This window comes from Chrysemys picta, chromosome 7 (assembly GCF_011386835.1).
Source record: "Chrysemys picta bellii isolate R12L10 chromosome 7, ASM1138683v2, whole genome shotgun sequence".
NCBI classification, from domain to species: domain Eukaryota; kingdom Metazoa; phylum Chordata; order Testudines; family Emydidae; genus Chrysemys; species Chrysemys picta.
Window position 1 is genome coordinate 24431016 of NC_088797.1, and position 19994 is coordinate 24451009.

General features: G+C 36.3%; 1 protein-coding gene across 41 annotated transcripts in view; it reads right to left on the minus strand.

The window, feature by feature from the left end:
* Positions 1-19994, minus strand: part of SLMAP (sarcolemma associated protein) — a 164327-nt gene that overhangs the window by 20941 nt on the left and 123392 nt on the right. For 23 of the 41 annotated variants that reach the window (XM_065550966.1, XM_065550955.1, XM_065550956.1 and 20 more), the window contains 6 exons: positions 15854-15910; positions 11705-11785; positions 11360-11419; positions 3076-3198; positions 2166-2240; positions 14-334 (listed from right to left, as the gene is read on the minus strand). In XM_065550966.1, coding sequence (XP_065407038.1) covers positions 14-334; positions 2166-2240; positions 3076-3198; positions 11360-11419; positions 11705-11785; positions 15854-15910 — 717 coding nt within the window. Of the gene's footprint in view, positions 1-13; positions 335-2165; positions 2241-3075; positions 3199-11359; positions 11420-11704; positions 11786-15853; positions 15911-18690; positions 18775-19994 lie in introns of all 41 variants that reach the window. The other 18 variants (XM_065550934.1, XM_065550936.1, XM_065550932.1 and 15 more) reach the window with 3 other exon arrangements.

Consider the following 19994-nt stretch of genomic DNA (forward strand, 5'->3'; position numbering starts at 1 on the left):
GTGACTTTCTTACCTTGTAAACGAGTAGCTTCCTCTCTCTGCTGATCCTCACACTGCTGACATCGCAGCTGGAAACTGGCTTGAAGATTGCCAATTTCTTTTTCGTATTCTGAGGCTTCTTTCCGCCAGCGTTCAAGTTCAGCCCGCACCTCCTGCAGCTCTTCTTGCAAAGCAGCAATATCAGTGTCTCGTTCTGATGCAGCTTTTTCTGCCCCTTGTTGAAGTAGCAGAATCTCATCTTGAGCACTTAGCAATTCATCTCGAGTGCTTGAAATTTCATTCTCCTTTTCCTCACGAAGATTCTCAATATCTTCCTGCAACCTATGCAGCTGGGCTAGAAAGGAATGTGTACATGTACAGTATAGATTTTTTCTAAGCTATATTTATTACATTTGAAGAAAGCCTAGAGGGAAAAAACTCCTTCCTTAACCAACTGAAGCTCAATGGAATTAAAAAATAAAAACGTGATTCAAATAGTTACATTCGCAAATATTATACTCTTAAAAAAGTACAAGTGGTGATTTATCTCTGTTAGCACTATATTCTAAGTAGATTAATAATAACACCTCTAGCACCTCAGTTCCAGATTTAACTTCATAGTTGGGATTAAATTTTGGATGGGAATGGTTTCTCCGGTCCAGGATGGATTTTCTGGTCTAAGTAAGAATGAGTCAGAAATACCCCCTGTCCAACACCAGAATAGCCAATATCCCAGTGGCTAGGGTACTCACCTATGAGATCCAGGTTCAAGTCCCTGGTCTGCAATTACCTCATCTGATCTGAACCCTTTAATTGTACAGTGACTAATTACATGGGCCCTTACAGTCTCCCTACTCTTCCTATCCATGGATGGAGGGAGAACTACTCTTGTGGAGGTAGGGATTCAGCTGCTTCTGGGGCACTACCCCTTCCCACCCCCCACTCTTCTCTGGACATCACAGATGCAGGTCAAGGAAGAGTGGTGGGCCAGAGGTGTGATGAGTCTGACCACTGTCCACTCTCCTAACCCATACAGATCTCCTAGAAAATATACTAGAACATCTTCCAGGAGTTCACTGTAAAGCATAACCGGCAAGGAGCTAGGGAGATAGCAGAAGAAAAGAGTTAGAGCAGAGACACAGGGCCTCAGTGTGGGTCTGCCAGGTTTGTGGACAGGCTCTGTGGCTTATTTTTTGCCAGTGGCAAACCTTCCCCACTCTACAAAATAATAGTAAAGAAACAATTTGAGGGATCCTTGTTGAGATTTCTCCTCCTCCAGAATCAGATTTCCCACTTTTGCTACTGCTTTGTTTGGTTGGAGACAGTTTTCGGCTAGGTTGTTAACAGAGCAGCCAGCTTAAATCAGATTATGCCTCAGATTTTTCTGCAGGAGGACATTATCCTGGGAAAGGACTACATATTTTTGCTGGAAGGCATATGCAGGACTCTATACACTTTTCAGTGTGAGTGGTATATTACTGAAATTATCACCTGTAAACTCATTTGCTGTAGCTATTTTTCTTCTCATAGAAGTTGTTCTTCCTTAGTTTGGTGATGGTTGCTTCCAGATCCACAAGTGTGAATGCAAGAGTGATGTAAGCATTGGATTCCATTTTGCTTTATCTGTTTTGGGCTGGAAAACTCATGGTTTGCTTATTTACCTCAGGTGGAAACAGCTAGCAATGCCATTCCTTCATAAAAGTATAGGTAGTGGTTCCACTAACATTTTTATTGTTTCAGATTCTGAATTTGGAAGTTACTTTGGAATGGACAGAAGAACTTATTTAGGGAAGTTTTACCAATAAGGAAAGAAGCTGACCAGGGCATAAAACCTAAATCACTAAGAATTGAGCATGCCTGTCAAGTTCAGAATGCCTGTCAAAAGACAATGTAAGATTCTCCAGCAGGCCTTTTTGGAGAATCTAAAGGTGAAAGGGAGAGAGAAAAAATGTACACTAGAGATTATTTCCTGCTAAAACCTAGAAAATACAATGAATCAGAAGTGTATGAATCACTGAGAAGCATAAATTGACACAGTTCAACTCTCAACAAGAGAAATTAGACTAAGATTCATAGATAATTATTTCCTTTTATAAAAAGTTACCCAATGCCACCAAAAGTGACTCAAGTATTTTCTTTTATGCCTGAGGTATAAAGAATGAAGAGAAAAATCAATTATTTCATACCTTGCAGAAACTGTATTTGCTTGGTGGACTCCTCAACCTGCAGCCGGTATGCTTTTCTCTCTTCTTCCAGTAGTGCTATAAATGAAAGTAGAAATGTGCCTGAAGTTGTAATTAGTTAAAAAATTTAAAAAAATGTTCAGCTGTATAGTTTAACAGTTAATCTCAAAGTCAAATTATTTTCCCAAAAATTGAGTTTGAAAGATTAAGATAATCAGATTATTTCACAAATCATCAAAGCTAATACACATGTAAGTAGTTTAATAAAAAGTTAATACTTTTAAATGATTTTTGGTAGTAGTATAATTAATTTAAGTTGTAAACAATTAATATTGCCAGTCATTTTGTCTTGGAAATGCAACTGTATTGTGTGTCGGGGGAAGCATATAGAAAGAAATTTGTAGAGATTTCCTAAAAGAATGTTTATTACAATGAGTTTGAGCTACATTACATAGTTTTCTGCAAAAGCAAACCAACACTTTTGTTATTTGCACTGATACGATTATAACAGGAAGTATGGATGGGGAGTCTAAAAAATGATCTAGCTATCACTGAACTCATTTAACTACCTTTATTATCCACTTAAAATAGATGAATCAATGAATACACACAGATAAATAAATTTTGCATTTCATTAACTCACTTAAAGGTGTGGTACTGCTCAAAGGAGACTGTCATGTCAATTTAGGCCCAAAATTTGGGTTTTGTATAAAAGATTACTTATAAGCTAGAGACACCTGCCTTTTTCTACATATGGGCAGTAAAACAAAATATTTACTGTATTAGACAAAATTGGTTTAAGCATCCCCTTTTAAGATTAACTGATATATTTACTTAAGGACAATTACTCGGATTTGCACTTAAATTTGATTCTGCAGGACAGTCATTCAAATTTTGTTTATCTCTGTCTCACCTTGAAGTTCAAAGCATTTTTGTTTACTTGTTCTAGCTAGCTCTTGGGCTTCAATCAGTTCCTTGTGCAGCTGCTGAATTTCTTGTTTAGTCTCTGTTTCTGATTGTGCACCCTGCAATTCATCTGATAAAAGAACATTTTTATTTTAAAGCAGAAGTTTTCATAGCAACTTTATTTGTACTGCCACATAAAGACAGTCAATGTTTTTGGCTTCAATCATGCAACATTAGCCACAATAGTTACCACTGGGTTAGATAGAAGTTAGAAAACAAAACAAACAAACAAAAAAAACCACATTAATTTATTTAGCAGTTTGTTTTAATCTTGAGGGAAATGAAAGTAAAACAATCATAGTTAAATCCAACATGCAAAAAAACATAACATAAACAAGGAATCCCAGTTTACATAACACTTAGTGAATTTAAACTTTTTTTTTTAAATATTGCATAGAATTGGCATATCTCAGGATTACATTCATGAAGCCTTAATGTTGTTGATATTTCATTATAAATGTTCTTTTTGTGCATGTAAAGTATAAAGAATGTACACTGTTTCTTTGAAAGTCAACTTCACAAGTTGCTAGCAAAAAGAATTCAGTATGTCATTTCAGCAATGATAAAACTATATAAAACACAACATTATTTATAATGCCATACCTGAGCTAACATTTTTGAACTTGGGTGTCTAAAGGTAGGCACCTACATGAAAGCACCCTGATTTTACAGAAGCGCTGAGCAAGCCATTTGAAGTCAACATGAAAAGCAGATGTTAGGCCAAAACTTGGCTTGACTTTGTTGGGCCTAAAAAAACCCTAGCTTCACTGTGATATTACTCTGAAAATATTAAAAGTTCCTTTAATCTCAAATCATGGCTAAGGATGTATTTTTAGCTCAAATAATGGTAAGTATATGAATTACAATACATAAAACTTTTCAAATCTGTTCTTCCCCATCTCAAAGTTTTTGTATTATTTATAACATTGCACAAACAAAAGACCTCAGGGAATAAAAAGAAATCATCTGTGCCAATGGACTGGAAATATTCATATTTGTCTGAAATAAATACAAAATACTTTTTCAACTTAAATTTATTGAATACTCAAATAGCAGAAAGGAGAAACATAATATAATGTTTAAAAACCTTAACTAATAACAGCATATCATTCCCATTGTCTATTAATAACTGAGTACCAGTAGTATGACTTGGCAGACTAAAGGAGAAAGAAACAGTTCTAGCTCCAAGGAATTTTCAATCTTATGATGTGATCCTTGAAACTCTTATGTATTTAACATTTCTCATGTAAGTGTTATTCACGTAAGGGTTTATAGAATCAGGCCCTTATAGGGAAACAGACTACATATATTACATCAATGGAAGGTAGAAACTTCAAGGAATTCAAGTCAATTGTCTGGTTGCAGAAAAATAGGGAGAACATGACAGTCCAGCTATCAGACATGAGAAACAAAAGAAGCATGTATTACATAGCTTATGGTTAATAAACTGACAATCCCAAAATCCATACAGAACTAAAATTAATTTATATTGTGCAAAAGAAAAACCCTAGTCAAGACCCAGAGATACTTTTGCTGGAGAGTCCAGACAAACTACTAATGATTGTTCATTATTAAGTTTTACTTTTGCTATATATTGTTTATACTTGTTTGTTTATTTATTTAGCTTTATATTAGATCAAGGAAATAACTGTTCTAGTTAGTTCCTTGTCTCAATTATTTTTCTTAAATAAGCTAGTTATTTCACCATATCACCACAAAGTACTTATCATATCACATCTCTCCAGAAAAATATCTTGTGCTTGTCTTATTCGTGCAGTAATAAACTCCATGTCTTGGACCTCTTGCAATTTCTTTAAGCACATATTAATGGATTTTCCCCTTGAACGCCAAAGTAGCGTTATACATTTCCATGCTGTGGTAGTTAACATCCTGAACATGGATCTTTCTTTGTGGCTGACCACTGTTCCAGGTGTCTCCCCTAAAATATAACAAATTGGATTTTTGTCAAACTGAATATTAATATATATTTCATGTTGCGTGTGTCCACAAGTTTGTGTCTTATTATATCCTCAAAATATAGGAAAGGTGTCCATTACAACATCTCTAGCAGAGATGAGAAATGTAACAGAATAGCTTTTTGATCATTACAAGGGTATAAAAATTAAGTCCTACAATTAATTTCCACAGCAATCGCCTTGTGGATGGGAAAGTAATGATGCCAGCTTCTTTAAAAAACACAATTCTAGCGTTTAGATTTTTACATACTGGGATTATAAAAAAGGACAAAATAGGAAAACTGAAAACTGAGGAAAAATTGAACAAAATATTTTCTTCTATGGTCAACCGGAGTTTCTAACCACAGTTTTTCTTTATTACAGAGGCATCGTTCTCAGTCTCCCAGAGATAAATGCTTGTGTAGTTGGACATTTTGTCCCGCCTAGATTGTCAACCTTTTCATTCATGTACTGGAAACAAGTTGTGTTCAAGTCAGGTATGGTAAAGAAGTAGTGCCCCACCGATAGATAGCTGAGATTTCTACTCTAAGATCTCTGGTGGACAGCTTCTCTCCCATCAATTGTAGATTCCATTTAACAGTAACACTGTTCCTTAGGAGCTGGAAAACTATTCAAGTTATCAGACAGGCCCACAGAGTGGGAGAAGGCAATAGCCATACTTTTGTTTTTTTTCCCCTCTCCCCCATCCTCCTCGGACCAAACGGATATTTATTTATACAAAATGGAACAACTCAAACAGGAGAGATTGATCCTGAGCAGAGGCTTGAACTCAGATCTCTTTCCTGTTTGAGCTGTTCCACTTTGTATAAATAAATATTAATTGGGTCAGAGAGAGAGAGAAATTGACCCTACAGCCCAGTGACTAGGGGCACTCACCTGGAACCTGGGACACCTGGGTTCAAGTACCTGCTCCAAATCAGGTAGAACAGGACTTGAGCCTGACTCTCCCACATTCCAAATGACTGCCCTAGTTTCCAGGCTCTTCAGGGGCCAGTTGCTCTTATTTTGACCAGAAATTCCATCCAGAACCTGAGAAACCTCTCGTGACATAGTTTCCTTGAGCCCAGTACGTCTCAAACAGTTCCAATTTTTATGAATCAATATTTTCCAACAAAGAAAATTTTATCAAAAAGTTATCAACCAGCTCTACATAGTAATCAAAGATTACTGAACTGTGTGGCAGTTAGTTTGTAAATGTATAATTTTGCAAATTGTTCTTCAGAACAACCTTAATCAGAATTGGAACACACAGTCTACTTGCTCTTTCCCTTGCTTGTTGCAATTTTGCATGCAATTCTAATATGACTGGGCTTAATGTTTTGGCCATTCTAGCTTTAATTAAGGGTTTCCATTAAAATTTGTGGAATGTATATTTCCACATCTAGAATAGCACAAGATATTTTCTAAAGTCTAAACGGGACTAGAGTATCCCAAAATAAATATTGTACAATTTTCCCTTTAATTGCCACACAAAGATTTGCAGAAGGAATTCATGTAAACTTATCAGTGATATGAGAGTTATAAGCAACAGAGGGTCCTGTGGCAACTTTAAGACTAACAGAAGTATTGGGAGCATAAGCTTTCGTGGGTAAGAACCTCACTTCTTCAGATGCAACTGAAGAGAGTTATAAACAGTCTTCAAATACTGTTTAGCGGTAAACTACTTCAATCTTTAAGAGTTAATCTTTCAAGTGGGAAGAAAGTGAAAGTAAAAACAAAATATTTTAGAATATTTATCTAGACTTAAGTTTCTTCTTCAAAACAATATTTCTTGATCTCACAAATAGTTGTGACCTATAACAGAATTAATAAGGCAAATATAAAAATAGGACAAACCCTCCTCCCAAAAGCAGACACTGATACAAAGTGAAGTGTGATAGGGAAAGAATGCAAAGCGCAACATTCAAAATAGCTTCAAGACAAGTGCCTGAGATTATCTGTATCTAAGGCCTTGGCTACACTCGCGGATTCACAGCACTGCCTCGGCAGCGCTGTGAAGCGCAAGTGTAGTCGCGCCGCCAGTGCTGCGAGAGCTCTCTCGCAGTGCTGCGAGAGCTCTCTCGCAGTGCTGCGAGAGCTCTCTCGCAGTGCTGCGAGAGCTCTCTCGCAGTGCTGCGAGAGCTCTCTCGCAGTGCTGCAAGTACTTCACCTCTCCGAGGGGAATAGCTTGCAGTGCTGCGAGCGAGCGTGCAGCGCTGCAGGCGCTGATTACACTGGCGCTTTACAGCGCTGCACTCGCTGCGCTCAGGGGGGCTGTTTTTTCACACCCCTGAGCGCAGCAAGTGCAGCGCTGTGAATTGCCAGTGTAGCCAAGGCCTAAGATAATCAGAACGCCAGGGGCACAGAAGTTAGTGCTGGCTCCAATATATCTGCCAACCCTTAAAACTTGTGCCTCACATCAAAGCATCAGTGCACTGAAAGAATAAGTTAATCACTTCCTTAAATATCAAGGTCGACTTCTATTTTTGTCTCCATGGATAGTGTTAGAACTGCTGTGTAAAAGTTAGTATAATTTGTTCCCCCACCAATCTGGTTCAAAGCAAGAAGTCTGAACATGGATATTCTTCTTAAGGCCGTGAGCCATGTCACAAACATGTGAGGCATATCCTATGATGGTCTGTGAGGGACAACTTCTAGAAACATTTTCCACACAACTGAAATTATCTTTCTAATGTCAGAATCTGCCATCAAATAAATTTTAAGGCCCTAGAAGATCAGTACAGGAAAAATAAAACCCAGATCAGACCAACACTTCCAAATCTGAGGGCAGGCAGGAAAAAAAAGGCACCAAGAGAACTATATGGTTGTCTTTACAGAAGTGGTCTTACTGTACATATATAAACAAAGAATCCTGGCTAGGCTCTGCCTTTTAGTTGTCCCATATACATGTGCATCCATAAGAGTCAGAATCTGTGGAAGCAATTTCATGAAGTAAGACATTTGCACAGCTCTCATATTTGAGGCACCTAGCTCACTTCCAGGGCTCTTGAAGAACCCTATCCAATAGTGAGCCTCCCTTTGGGGAAAAACATTGTTCTACAGAAATCAAATAAATTAGATTAAACACGTAAGTTTTTGTCAAATTCCTGAAACACTGAGTATGCAAACTGTATTAAGTAACAACTGAATGCATCATTTGTAATCTAAAGAAACATTAGGAAGTTGATGATAAGCACTATCAGTGCTAGCTGCCTTGATTGTTTCCTGGTGCTGTATTTGTTGGACACAGACACCTATTTTTAATTCTTCAACTTTTCTTTGTAATTATCAGCTACTGAGAGACTTAGCCTGTCTTTAAAAGGCAAATTTCAAGAAACCTTTATTAGTGGCTGATAAATACATTACCTCATCAACAAAACAAAGTCTGGCAAATGCACAAAGTATTATGGATTTTTTTTCCCCACACTTCGGCTTGTATAAAGTAGAAACAGTGTTAATAAATTTGAAGTTTAATGATAGAAAACACACATGGAAGAAACAGAAGCAAAATGAAACGTATCACCATCGTCTTGTTCCATGAATTACAGTAACTTCCTAAGTTGCTTTCTACATTCCAGTAAATAATTGAACAAACTGAAACACTAGTTTTCCATCTGACACTTCTGCATTTCCCTAGAAGCCCCAGGAACAGCTTCTAGTTCAGAAAGACGTTTGTCTTCCCATGGCTCTACTAATGCATAGCTAAGCCAACTGAGTCCTACTCTAACAAGTAAGACCCTCTTTAGTAGGGAGGGAAGCGAGATGCCTAATGCAGCATTCTGTAAAGTTTGTTGAATAAAATTGCTGGCTTACAGGCTGTGTGTGAAATTATTGCAATAGAAGTTAATGATTTATTGCTGAAGATCTTTAAAAGATATTTCATAATAATGGACTGTAAGGAGCAATAAACAATTTCAGCATGCAAATGAATGAGGTTGGTCAACTTCTAAAGTAATTTATTGAATGTGTAATTCAACAGCAGTATTATTTCTCTTGTATGGCAAAACAAAATACTAAAATGTAAAAAACGAAATTACTTTCCTGCTGGAAATAATTTGGAAGTTCAGTACTGATGACTACTTGGATTTTCAATTGTGGAAAGGTTGTAGCACATATAAATAATTCACAGGTGTGAATAATTATACCTGCTTGAAGGAGTGGCTTACGTAAAGTAATGTGACTGATTTGGGATCTCTAGTTTTAGTGCTGTTTGAGAAAACTAATGTTTGATTTTGCTGGGACCTGATTGGCCAAAATCTTCTCTTCTCACATGACATAAGCAGATATAGGGTAGCTAAAGCATTCATGAATAAATCAATAGGAACCCACTTGCATATTATAGGAAAGGGAACTAGATGGTCTGTCAGCTCTTTTCCACCATTACTTTTTTTCCCCACCAAAAACATGATTAAAATCATGTTGACTTCCAGAATTGCTCTTAAAAAAATAAACTGTTTTAGAATGGTAAAAGTAATACTTCTGTAATAAGGTATTTTTTGCCTACAGTACAGCATACATATCTTACAAGGCAGACAAACTGATTTTTAAATAAGTGAATTCTTTCGTAGTCTGATACCCTGTTTTACAAATTTCATCCTTGAACTCATTTACATAGTTGAATTATAATATTTCAACCTTAAGACAAAATTTAATAAATTAAATACAGAGGGATTAATGAATTATATGGCAACATTAGAAATCAGTTCCTGGTTGAAATAAATAAATAAATAAATTTGAAATGTGGGTGAACAGGGATTTGCTATTGTACTACATGACATATTGCAAATTATTTCTTGGCTTTCTGTCCTGCATAAGAAGAACTGCAGACAAACACACATTCTGAAGTATACACACATATTTTGTACTTCAAGGTTTGTCTACTTCAACAACATATTATGATAAAATTCACAACCAGTAATATTCATATAGCTTTTCTTTGAAAGAGGCAACACATTCCACATATTGAAATTTACTACTAAAAATATTAAATTAATTATGTTAACTTATGGAACATGACAGTATTAAACTTTATCTATTGGCAGATTAAGTCAGTGCATACATCTACGTTCCCATTAATGGCATTAATTACAGTTACCAAACCAAACTTATTGATATGTCCTCGACTTTTCAAACACTTGAATTCTTAAACTGTTTCACCAGACTCTAATCTGCCAAAATAAGCTATACTCCATGTATTTTTGTTGGTTAGCTATATCACTGAACATTTTGTAATTGCTCTGAAGTACTTCAGATATAAAAATCTCATCTTTTCCAGTAAAAATTTGGGAAAATATATACAACCGAGGAAGTGATCTTACGTTAGCCTTTCAGGTTTCTGTATGGTTTCCAAGTTTTTTGAGCAAACAAAAAGTTAGTAGTGTTCCTTTCATTTGTAACCCAACATAAGAACTGTGTCACTGCTGACCATAAAAGAAAAAAGTCAATAATTACAGAAGTGAAGCAAAAGTTTACCTTTCAACATGCTAAATATAATGGTATATTAATATTTTATCACTTGTATTTAATCTATTTTTCATGTGATCAATTTGAAAAAATTAATTTGCTGAACATGGCAAGTTTCCAGTTAAACAGTAGATACATTTTTAGGTCTGACTGCAGTATGAAGGTCTCCTACAGAAGAATCTGATTTTCTAATTTCAATGTCCAAAGCTAATATATCCAACATAGGCTGTTTTGTTTAGCAAAACCTGAAAAATCTAACATACCATCTATGATAAACCATAAATACATTCATAATTGAAGATTTAACAGTTCTTTAAATATAAATAATACCAAATTACAAACTAAGGAGTCTTTTTCATCACTGATGGAAACAATTTACACAGATAGCAGCCATTTTAAGCATTATTGGGTAACAATGACCAGAAGAGAGAGACTGATTAACAACCGAGAAACAGAACATGAAGAGAAACTATTATTTTCTTGACTTGTGCTTTAAGTTACACATGAAGATTTATTTTAGCAGCACTGGTGTGAACTGGGGAAAAAAAGAGTACTCTAATTTTAAATTGTCACTTATCTCTACACTAACACTTGGCTACATTATTTAATTTCAGATGAATGAATCACGATTTCTTTTCAAACATACTTCCTTAATAAAGTAATTTAAATATTTAAACTTGAGCACTTCTCACTTAGCTACAAATATTCATCTGACAGAAATACAGAGTCCTAGAATAAAACACGCATGTATTATTCAGAATTTGGATCTGTCACACTACATCTTAAAGTTAAAAAATATGTACATTTGTTTACCTTTTAAAAGAGATACTTTAGCAATAGGTTCATTTAGCTCTTGTTCATCCATTTGGGCATCTAAAACAAAAAAGTTAAATTGCTTTAAAACAGTGGGTAGACTAGAGTCAAGTTCTACAAACAGATTCTACAAACAGATCAGAGAAATCTTTACTGTCCTCACTCTCCCCCATCCCCAACCTGGTTACAAGGTAGCAAAATACTATATCTCATGTTGTTCTTTAATTACACTTTATTTGGCTGAGCTAAATATGAAATGTAGCTTATGTTCTAGATTCTAATAGCAAACCTTAACATACTTACGAACACCAAAGCCATTTTGCAGAAATTTACACCCAAATTTACCTGTAGTGTCGTCACTGCTTTTCTCCTTGCTTGGACTAAGAGTATCTGACAAATCAGATTCTTTTGCTCTTGCTTGGTTTTCTGTAAGAGACAAGGAGAACCTCAATTAAAATGTGTGTGTGTTTCCTATGGCTTTTCCTCCCCCCTTCGTATAAATTCTAGATCTACTGCTAGATGCTGCTTAAAGTGCAGAACTGAAGAGAACTGTTACACTTGTGCTTTAATAAAAGCCAGTGCTTTTCTTGAGTCTTTAAAATCCCACTCCAAAATGAATTAAATGGCCGTAGGATCAAATATTTAATGTTACAGTCTAACATGAGATGGTAACTGCCTCATAGATAGCTTCGGCTTTTGTTTAAAGCTGTACTCTTGCCAGTTGGAACCCAGTGTAAAAGCTGGTTGTTTTGTTCAGTCTTTCCGGGAACAAATCAGAAAAAACAGCAGCAACATTTCCAGAACAATACAGATATTGTATCATGATGGAAAGAAAATGCTGCTGAGGACAAAACTTGATTTTGCAGTGTTTTGAATAAGTAAAACAACAGCAATAGATGCCTAGGTACATTGTGTTGTAATATAAATTTGAAATGAACTATGAATAAAGATTAATCTTAGTAATGCAAATCATCAGTATTTTAACTAGTTTTTTAAAAATAGTTTTAAGTTTAGGTTATGTTAATAGGAAATGGTCTACATGCTTGCACAAAAGCACCTCTGAAAGGGCTTATGGATCATCAGCCTTCTATATTCTGTCCACTAGATAGTTACGTGAAGTTTAGTGGAACCCTGAAAGCAGTTTTTTGGCTAGGTCTAGAGGCCTCACAAAGAGAAAAAATGGGAAGGGAAGTGGACTTCATTATACTAATTCATCCTTTTCCCATGCAACAGTCCGCTTGACTCAACAAGGCCAAAGACTCACTTTATGTGCCTGTAATAGCTTAATTTTATTTCTGAACTTCAATTTAGCTCAGATGGATGCACACAGACACAATGAACCAAAAGACAAGAATATGAATCATGCCCTCATCATCAAGGCTTGAGGACACATATAATAAAGTATTCTTGGCTCATTGCACTCTGGCTTGTTCAGATAGCACTGTTGTCTACCCACAAATTGGTGGACCCTTCTCCTTGGGCACAAGTGCCAGGTAATGGGGGATTTAGATAGATAGCTATTATAATGCTCCCAGTATAGAGTCTTTCCTTCCATATCAGCATGAAGCACTGTCATCACAAATCCTGTCTTCACCTGCTGATGTTTAATGTACATGCCGATAAATAAATAAATAAATAAATAAAAAATAAAAGCATCTGGCAGAAGAGGGAAGAAAGGACATGCAGTTATAGATAAATAAGTACATGGGAAACCTATCAGAATTGGCATATCAAATTATGTAAAAGAAAGTTATCAGACATTGTGAACTTGCTATTTCTTGTCAGACAATGACTCCGTGGAACTGAAAAGCAAAAACAAATTCAACAGAAACTAATGCCCTTGTTCTGGGAAACAGACAAGCGGTCAAAGGGTAAGACACAGATAGGTTAACAGAATACACTTTTCCCTTTCTTACAGGACAAGGATAAAAAGATTGTACCAGGTCATTATGTCAGAGGAACATCCAGATGTGTGAGTCACAACAGAAGGTAAACTGCAAACAAGGTACCTCATTTTTGTTAACAGATGTTAGTCAAGAAAGAAGGTGGTAGCCATCAACATATGCCTTCCCCTAAGACTAATGGTTCATGAGTTCTGGCAGCTATTTCCTTGCTCTGCTTCACACTTACCATGGACAAGTTGCTTAACCTCAGCATCTAACTTTCCCTGTCTGTAAAGTGAGAGAAGTACTTCCCTGTCTTACAGGGATAAAAGGTTTCATTCAGTAATGTTTTTAAAGCACTTTATGGTACTTTATGGCACATAGTAACTACCAAATAATTATAATCAAGTCCATAAAATTGCCTTTGGAGCTCTGACAAGCATTAACCAAAATAACATATTTGCTTTAAAACCTAGGTGGCTAGACAAGCACTGTCAAATTTAGGCTCTAAAAGTTTCTCCCATGTTGTTTATGTCAGTGGCTATTCCAGAAATGTTAAGATATGCAAGTTTTACATCAGGTAACTCCATTTCCATATATATGCATATAAGGAAGTGTTAATATTTGCTCTATGCAAAATAGGATAAAAGGTACAAGTTCTAGACCCTGGATTCCATCACACACACACAGGATCCATAATCAGGGTTAAACTTTACTGGATCTTAGGAGACACCATGCGCAGGCTCTGCATCTGAAATGGCAGAAGTCAAAGTGACTTGCCTAGATGGTGAATTATTGCGCAACGAGCCAGGATGTGAATCTACCACACACCAGATTGCTGCTCAGTAACTCAGTGAAAGTCCTGGAGTGTGAATTAGCATACTGCAGCTTGAAAACACAGAATGCTCAACTGCTCCAGGACTTTCACTGCACGTCCACGCAGCAAATTACTGAGTTACATGATGAGTTACTGTGTGGCAAGCCCCAAGTAGCTTGGTAGGGTGAGGAACTAGGTTTCTATTCTGGAAACCAGAATTCATCAAGTACAAATGACTTTGGTAGCCTCATCCTACTTTCTTATGGATATTTGCCTGTGTCTAATGCCACAATGTTCAGGTAGTTTTTTGGTCATCCTTGGTTAAGAAGCCAAACAAATATTAAAAATAATAGGGGTATTTTCAGGAGGAGCAGTGGCAGACTTAAGGACAGAAATTAATTCAGTAGTCCTATTCTGATCTCAGTTACTCAGCGTTTACCCCAATGTAACTGCAATCAAAATCTGGCCAGTAGCTAACTATACAACTATTTAGTGTAGTCTCCTACTTTCATGAATACTAAGCTCACTTTTTCAAAATCTGCAGGTATTGCACTTTAATGAAAAATTTGACTAATTTTTATATACCACAATTTGGTAACACAAAGCTCTTTCCTGGGATTTTTCTTTCATTTCAATCTTTTCACACTTTCAATAGTGAAAGTGAGTTACTTTAATGCATGAGATAAAATAAAATCTATTTTAAAATTTGTTGACACCATACTTATTACAGTATTAATAAACACTAAAAATAGCTCATCATTTTGCAAGATAATACTGGCATGCAAGTGTTAAATTACAGTTAGGCTTATTGTATGCATTCTTTTGCCAAACATGGCATGTTGTCTGGAGTTTATACAAGCTTGGTAACAAGCTAAAATGGAGTTGCACAGAGAAGATGAAGTAATTCTAAAAACAAAGCTGGAATCCGGAATGACCAAAATATGTTTAAATGTAACACTATCTATGCTGATAGATGGGCAGAAATCAATACTCTGATATATTAAGAAACATTCATGGAAAGGATGAAAAAATTGTTAAATGTCAGCACTTTACCACTATATCCACTGAACAAACAAAATATTAAAATGTTAATATTGTGCTCCATGTGGGGGACTATCATAAATTACTAACATCTGTAGCATTCCTGATTTTGGCTCTGCAACATGAGCTCATTAATATTAAGGAACTTAAGTTGCCCATAAATAAATATTTGTATTTTAGTTTTCCTTATAAAAAGATCATGAAACAAGAAAGTGACAAACTTTAAAGGGTCGCACATTTATGTTTTATCTTTAAAAAAGCAGGTTTATAAGATTAGGGTTCATTTTAACACTGTTTGGCTATTTCTAGATTATTTACAAAAACCCCACACCTTTTTCCTCTTAGCTGTTAACTAAGACTAACTAATATTTTCTGGTTCTGGTTCTGCTCAGTGAAAAAAACTCAGTCTGAAATTTATTTAGTAGTGAGAGATTTTAAACAAGCTTGCAAAAAATTCCTTTTTAAAAAACCTTTGGATGAGAAATACACAGGTGAGAAGTCAGTGAAGACCAGTCCTCCACACGCCCTCATCCCTCAAAATAGTTTCCTTATGATTTCCCCCATAAAATAGTTATATAGTGATGTATCAATGGACACTAACTATATTTACTCTCTTTGTGGACTTGTTAAAAAATTACCTTATATTTAACAAAAAAATTACTAAGTTATTGGTTTAAATCAGAAACTTTTATTTTAAACACACCTACTAATAAAACATGTTTCAAAAAGAGTTATATAAATCAGAAATCTAACCTCTCAAAAGCTTTGTTTCTTCCACTTTGGTTAGATGTCCTTCGTCTATGAACTTGTCTGCCAAACAAAATAAACGTTACTATCCAAGTCCAAATTCAGCAAGCATTTCCCTGTGCACGTCTATGTCATCCACATTCCATGACCAAATTTAAAGAGGACGGTATTACTCCATACCCCTGCTTAAACAAAAATTTGATTCTGGCATGGGAAATTAAGCAGATTATCATCCAGTTAACTATAACTTTGCTATAATGCAAAGCATAATGAATACAGCAGAAATTATGTTAAGTATTTTACTATTTAATAATATCCATTCTTAAATACTTCAGCTAATTAATAAAGGATTAATTTTACTTTGTAAAGTTATTCTAAAGGTTTTTTATATACAACTGAAAAGTCAAACTGAGAACAATTAGCATTTACCAGCTTCTTAGAAAAACTAGATTTATCAGAAAGTGGAGTTTCTGAATTTAGAGCCTCCCCAGATCTCCACTTCTAGTTCTGTGACCAGGTGCCCACATAGATGGCCATGAGAAAAGCCATTTTACACAAAAAGAAGAGTGGGATGATAAGCATGTATTCAAATGGGCTTGGACAGCGGGCATTTAGCACAAGGTTTTGCCTCCAAGGGTAACAGACTTAGCAGTGAGGCATAAATAAGAAAGTGCCTTAGGTAACCTGTTATGGAAGACCCCAATGGGAACTGTCCTCGCTTTCCCAAACATTAAGGATATCTTAATACAGTGATGGGCAGTAAGAAAAAAAAAAAGGCATAATTAATATGAGATATGCTAATAGCAAGGTCCCTAACCAATTTAAGGAATCTTCAGCTCTTCTCCCCTTTCTCATTACAGGAAGATCTGCTTCTGTTTTTTTTTTTTTTTTTGAGCAGGAAAGATATATTTTTTTGTTTTTGTTTTAAAGTGGGAGCAATAGTTGTAGTGATTGTTCTGAATATAGTAAAAATGCTTAATCAAAAAGATGGGCACCCAAAGTCTGAAGTAATCCTGCTCCAGATATGAAGCAACAGTAAAATGCCTCCCCAGTGCTGAACATGCTAAGGAGAGAAGAGTGGTTAGAGTTGGTTACCTTTAGTTTTTCTCTGGCTGTAAGAAGCTTTGGATTTAAATCCCTGCCTGCAAAAGCAAAGCTGAAGTTTGTTCTTGGTCTGTACTTTCACTAAAGATTGCCTCATGAAAAAGATGGATGAGGAATAAAGTAAAACATGCATCTCCTGTACAAAGCCAGAGTGGGGAGGTAGTTTTTTTTCTCCAAGACCTTCTCAAGATTAAGTCCCCAGTATGCCTCTGAACATAAAGGGAGAGTAAAGAGAAAGATTGGAGGAGCTATCTACACCCTAGAACAGACTAAGACCTTCAAGCTAGGCTGCAAGTAGCCAAGATATTGCCCCCTAACAGGATGGAATCTTGAGCCACATTGTTGAGTACATTCACAGTGAGGAAGTGCTTTGAGAGGTTGCTGAAGCACAGAATAGTCACCCTATTCACAACTGGTTTCCTCCCCCACCAATCATTCAGACCGAGCTACAGCAGTTGTATGAAGCCATGGTGGGTGGAGTGTGTGTACGTGTGTAATAATAATATAATATATGGAGATATACCTATCTCATAGAACTGGAAGGGACCAAGTACTGATTTTGCCCCAGATCCCTAAATGGCCCCCTCAAGGATTGAACTCACAACCCTGGGTTTAGCAGGCCAATTCTCAAACCACTGAGCTACCCCTCCCCACCCAGGGGAGGGCGAGGGCACAATGGATCCCCTGCCCGAAGCATTTTCAACCCTTCTTTCCTGGCTTTTGGGGGGGGGGGGGACAAGAGGAAAGGAGGAGCAGGGTAGAAAAGAGAAAAGTGTCCTTTGTCTTGCCTTGTTCCATGTAGTTACAGAAATCTACTGAGGTCAGGAAAAAAAGACTGGATTTCACATATATACCAGCCACAGTTTCTTCTAGCAAGACAAAAAAACAGCTGGGGAAGTCTGCCTGCACCCCTGGAGAAGGAGCTGAACATAAGAATTCTGCATCCACATTAGCTACCCACCTGCCTGATTTATAGAAGAGAATGACTCCATTCATAATGGTGGCAGCCACATCATAAAACAATTAGTTAGAATGGGTGTGTAACTAGTTTATGGCAGCAAAATGTGTTGCAGATTTTGGACTCTGCACAAATCCATGCATGGTCAAAACAAAAAGCAGTCTACAATTAATGTAAAAAAAGAAGTCTGTCTTTTTTGACCTTGGGCTATTTTCCTGGCCAACTCAAATTGCTTTCAGCAGTATATTTTCTACATGTTTTTATTAAGAATTCCGATGAAAAAAACCTAATTTTTAACGTTTTCTTCACCACAATGATTCATATTGTGTTCATGTGTGTGGAGACAGTTTATGAGTTTAATACAAGCTTTGCAGACCACAATTTGATTTTTGGCATAACTTCTTCAGTAAACCCACCATCATACATGAATACAACTGATTGATTAAAAGCTGCTATTGATGTTTTCCATTTTTATACTGTACAACAGTTTAACAACAGTATGCAAGATGCCATGAAGTATCAACAAAGTTCAAAGTAAATGGAAAAGTTTGCTTTGACTTGGCCATATTTATATATAGTAATAAATATACAGGACTTGGTGATATATGTAGAAGTTTTTGAGACCCTGCAAGCCAACTTTGGAATGTGGCAACATAGTTTTGAGCAGGCTGGACTTAGAGTGAATATTGGTAAAATCGAGGCTATGACAAGTGGGGGAGCAGGACTCACCATAAAGGACATCACAGACAGACAGCTTAGAAGAGTGAAAGAATTTAAATACCTGGGATCAATGGTTGGTGCCAATGGTGCCATCCTGCGATATGCCCAGCATTTTGGTGCAAATGGAGGGAACTGACTCCAGTTCCTTGTGACAAGAAGATGCCAATAATGTTAAAAGGTACAGTGTATAAAACTAATTTGAGCCATTCTAATATACGGGACAGTGACTAGGCCAGCCATTAGAAAAGATTTCAGTATGCTCTCCACTACAGAAATGAAGATGTTGAGATGGACAAATGGTAGGACATTCCATGATGGGAAACAAAATTAGGTTGTTAAGGGCCTAATGCAGGGATTGCTCCAATTGAAGATAAGTTGAGGAAAACGAGGCTATGCTGGTTTGAGCATATCCAGCGGAGACCTGAGAGCTATACTGGTATGATTGCTCTTGCAATGGTTGTGGGTGGAAGATGACCAAGGGGGAAAACAAAGTCTTGATACATGGACTGGATATTAGTGGACCTCAGAGAGACCAATCTGTATAACAGCCTGGAATACAATCATGAGTTTTGGAAGAAGTCTATAAAAGCTGCAACTCCAAATAAGGAAGTGGCAAGAAAGAAAGCAAAGAAAAACATAGGACCAAATTCTGCCATCTTTACTTAAGATTAGTACCTTATTCCACAATTTTGCAGTAAGTTACTACTCAACATGAGTAAGGCTAGCAGACACTGGATTTGTTAGAGAATTTGAAGTACTCCTGTCTGTATATTTTTGAGAAATTTGTTTTAGAGAGTGGCTTACAAAGTAAACTATTTGAATAAACACAGATATATCCATATTTTTGGCTGAACATGTTTATGCATTTGTTAAAGTTTTTGATTACCATACCAGAATTGATATTCTCCAGTGACGCTCTCAAGAAGCTGGCACACTAGTACAGTATACTAGTTTATTGTAAGAATTATTTACTGAGACTGTGTACTTCAGAGGTAAAGTGCAAATAATTATTTTAAAGTTAGATTGCACTTTTGTTTGCTTCTTTATGATGAATGAATGTGGTGTGAAAGGTTTTGGGGTGCTTTTTATGGTTTTCTGCTTGTTTTTCTACCCTAGAATTACCCTTTGTCTTTTTAAGTTATATTTTAATATCTTTGGGACAGGGACTGTCTTATTATTATTTGTATTACTGTAATAATCTTACCTAATCATGGACCAGGACCCCATTGTGCGAGGCACTGTGTGTTCATACAGCATATAGCACAATAGTGCCCTGTAATTATTACTACTACTACAGTAATAATAATGGTAAGTCTTCTTTTGCTCAGAACAGTTCAGGTGCATCAGCTCACAATAAACATGTTG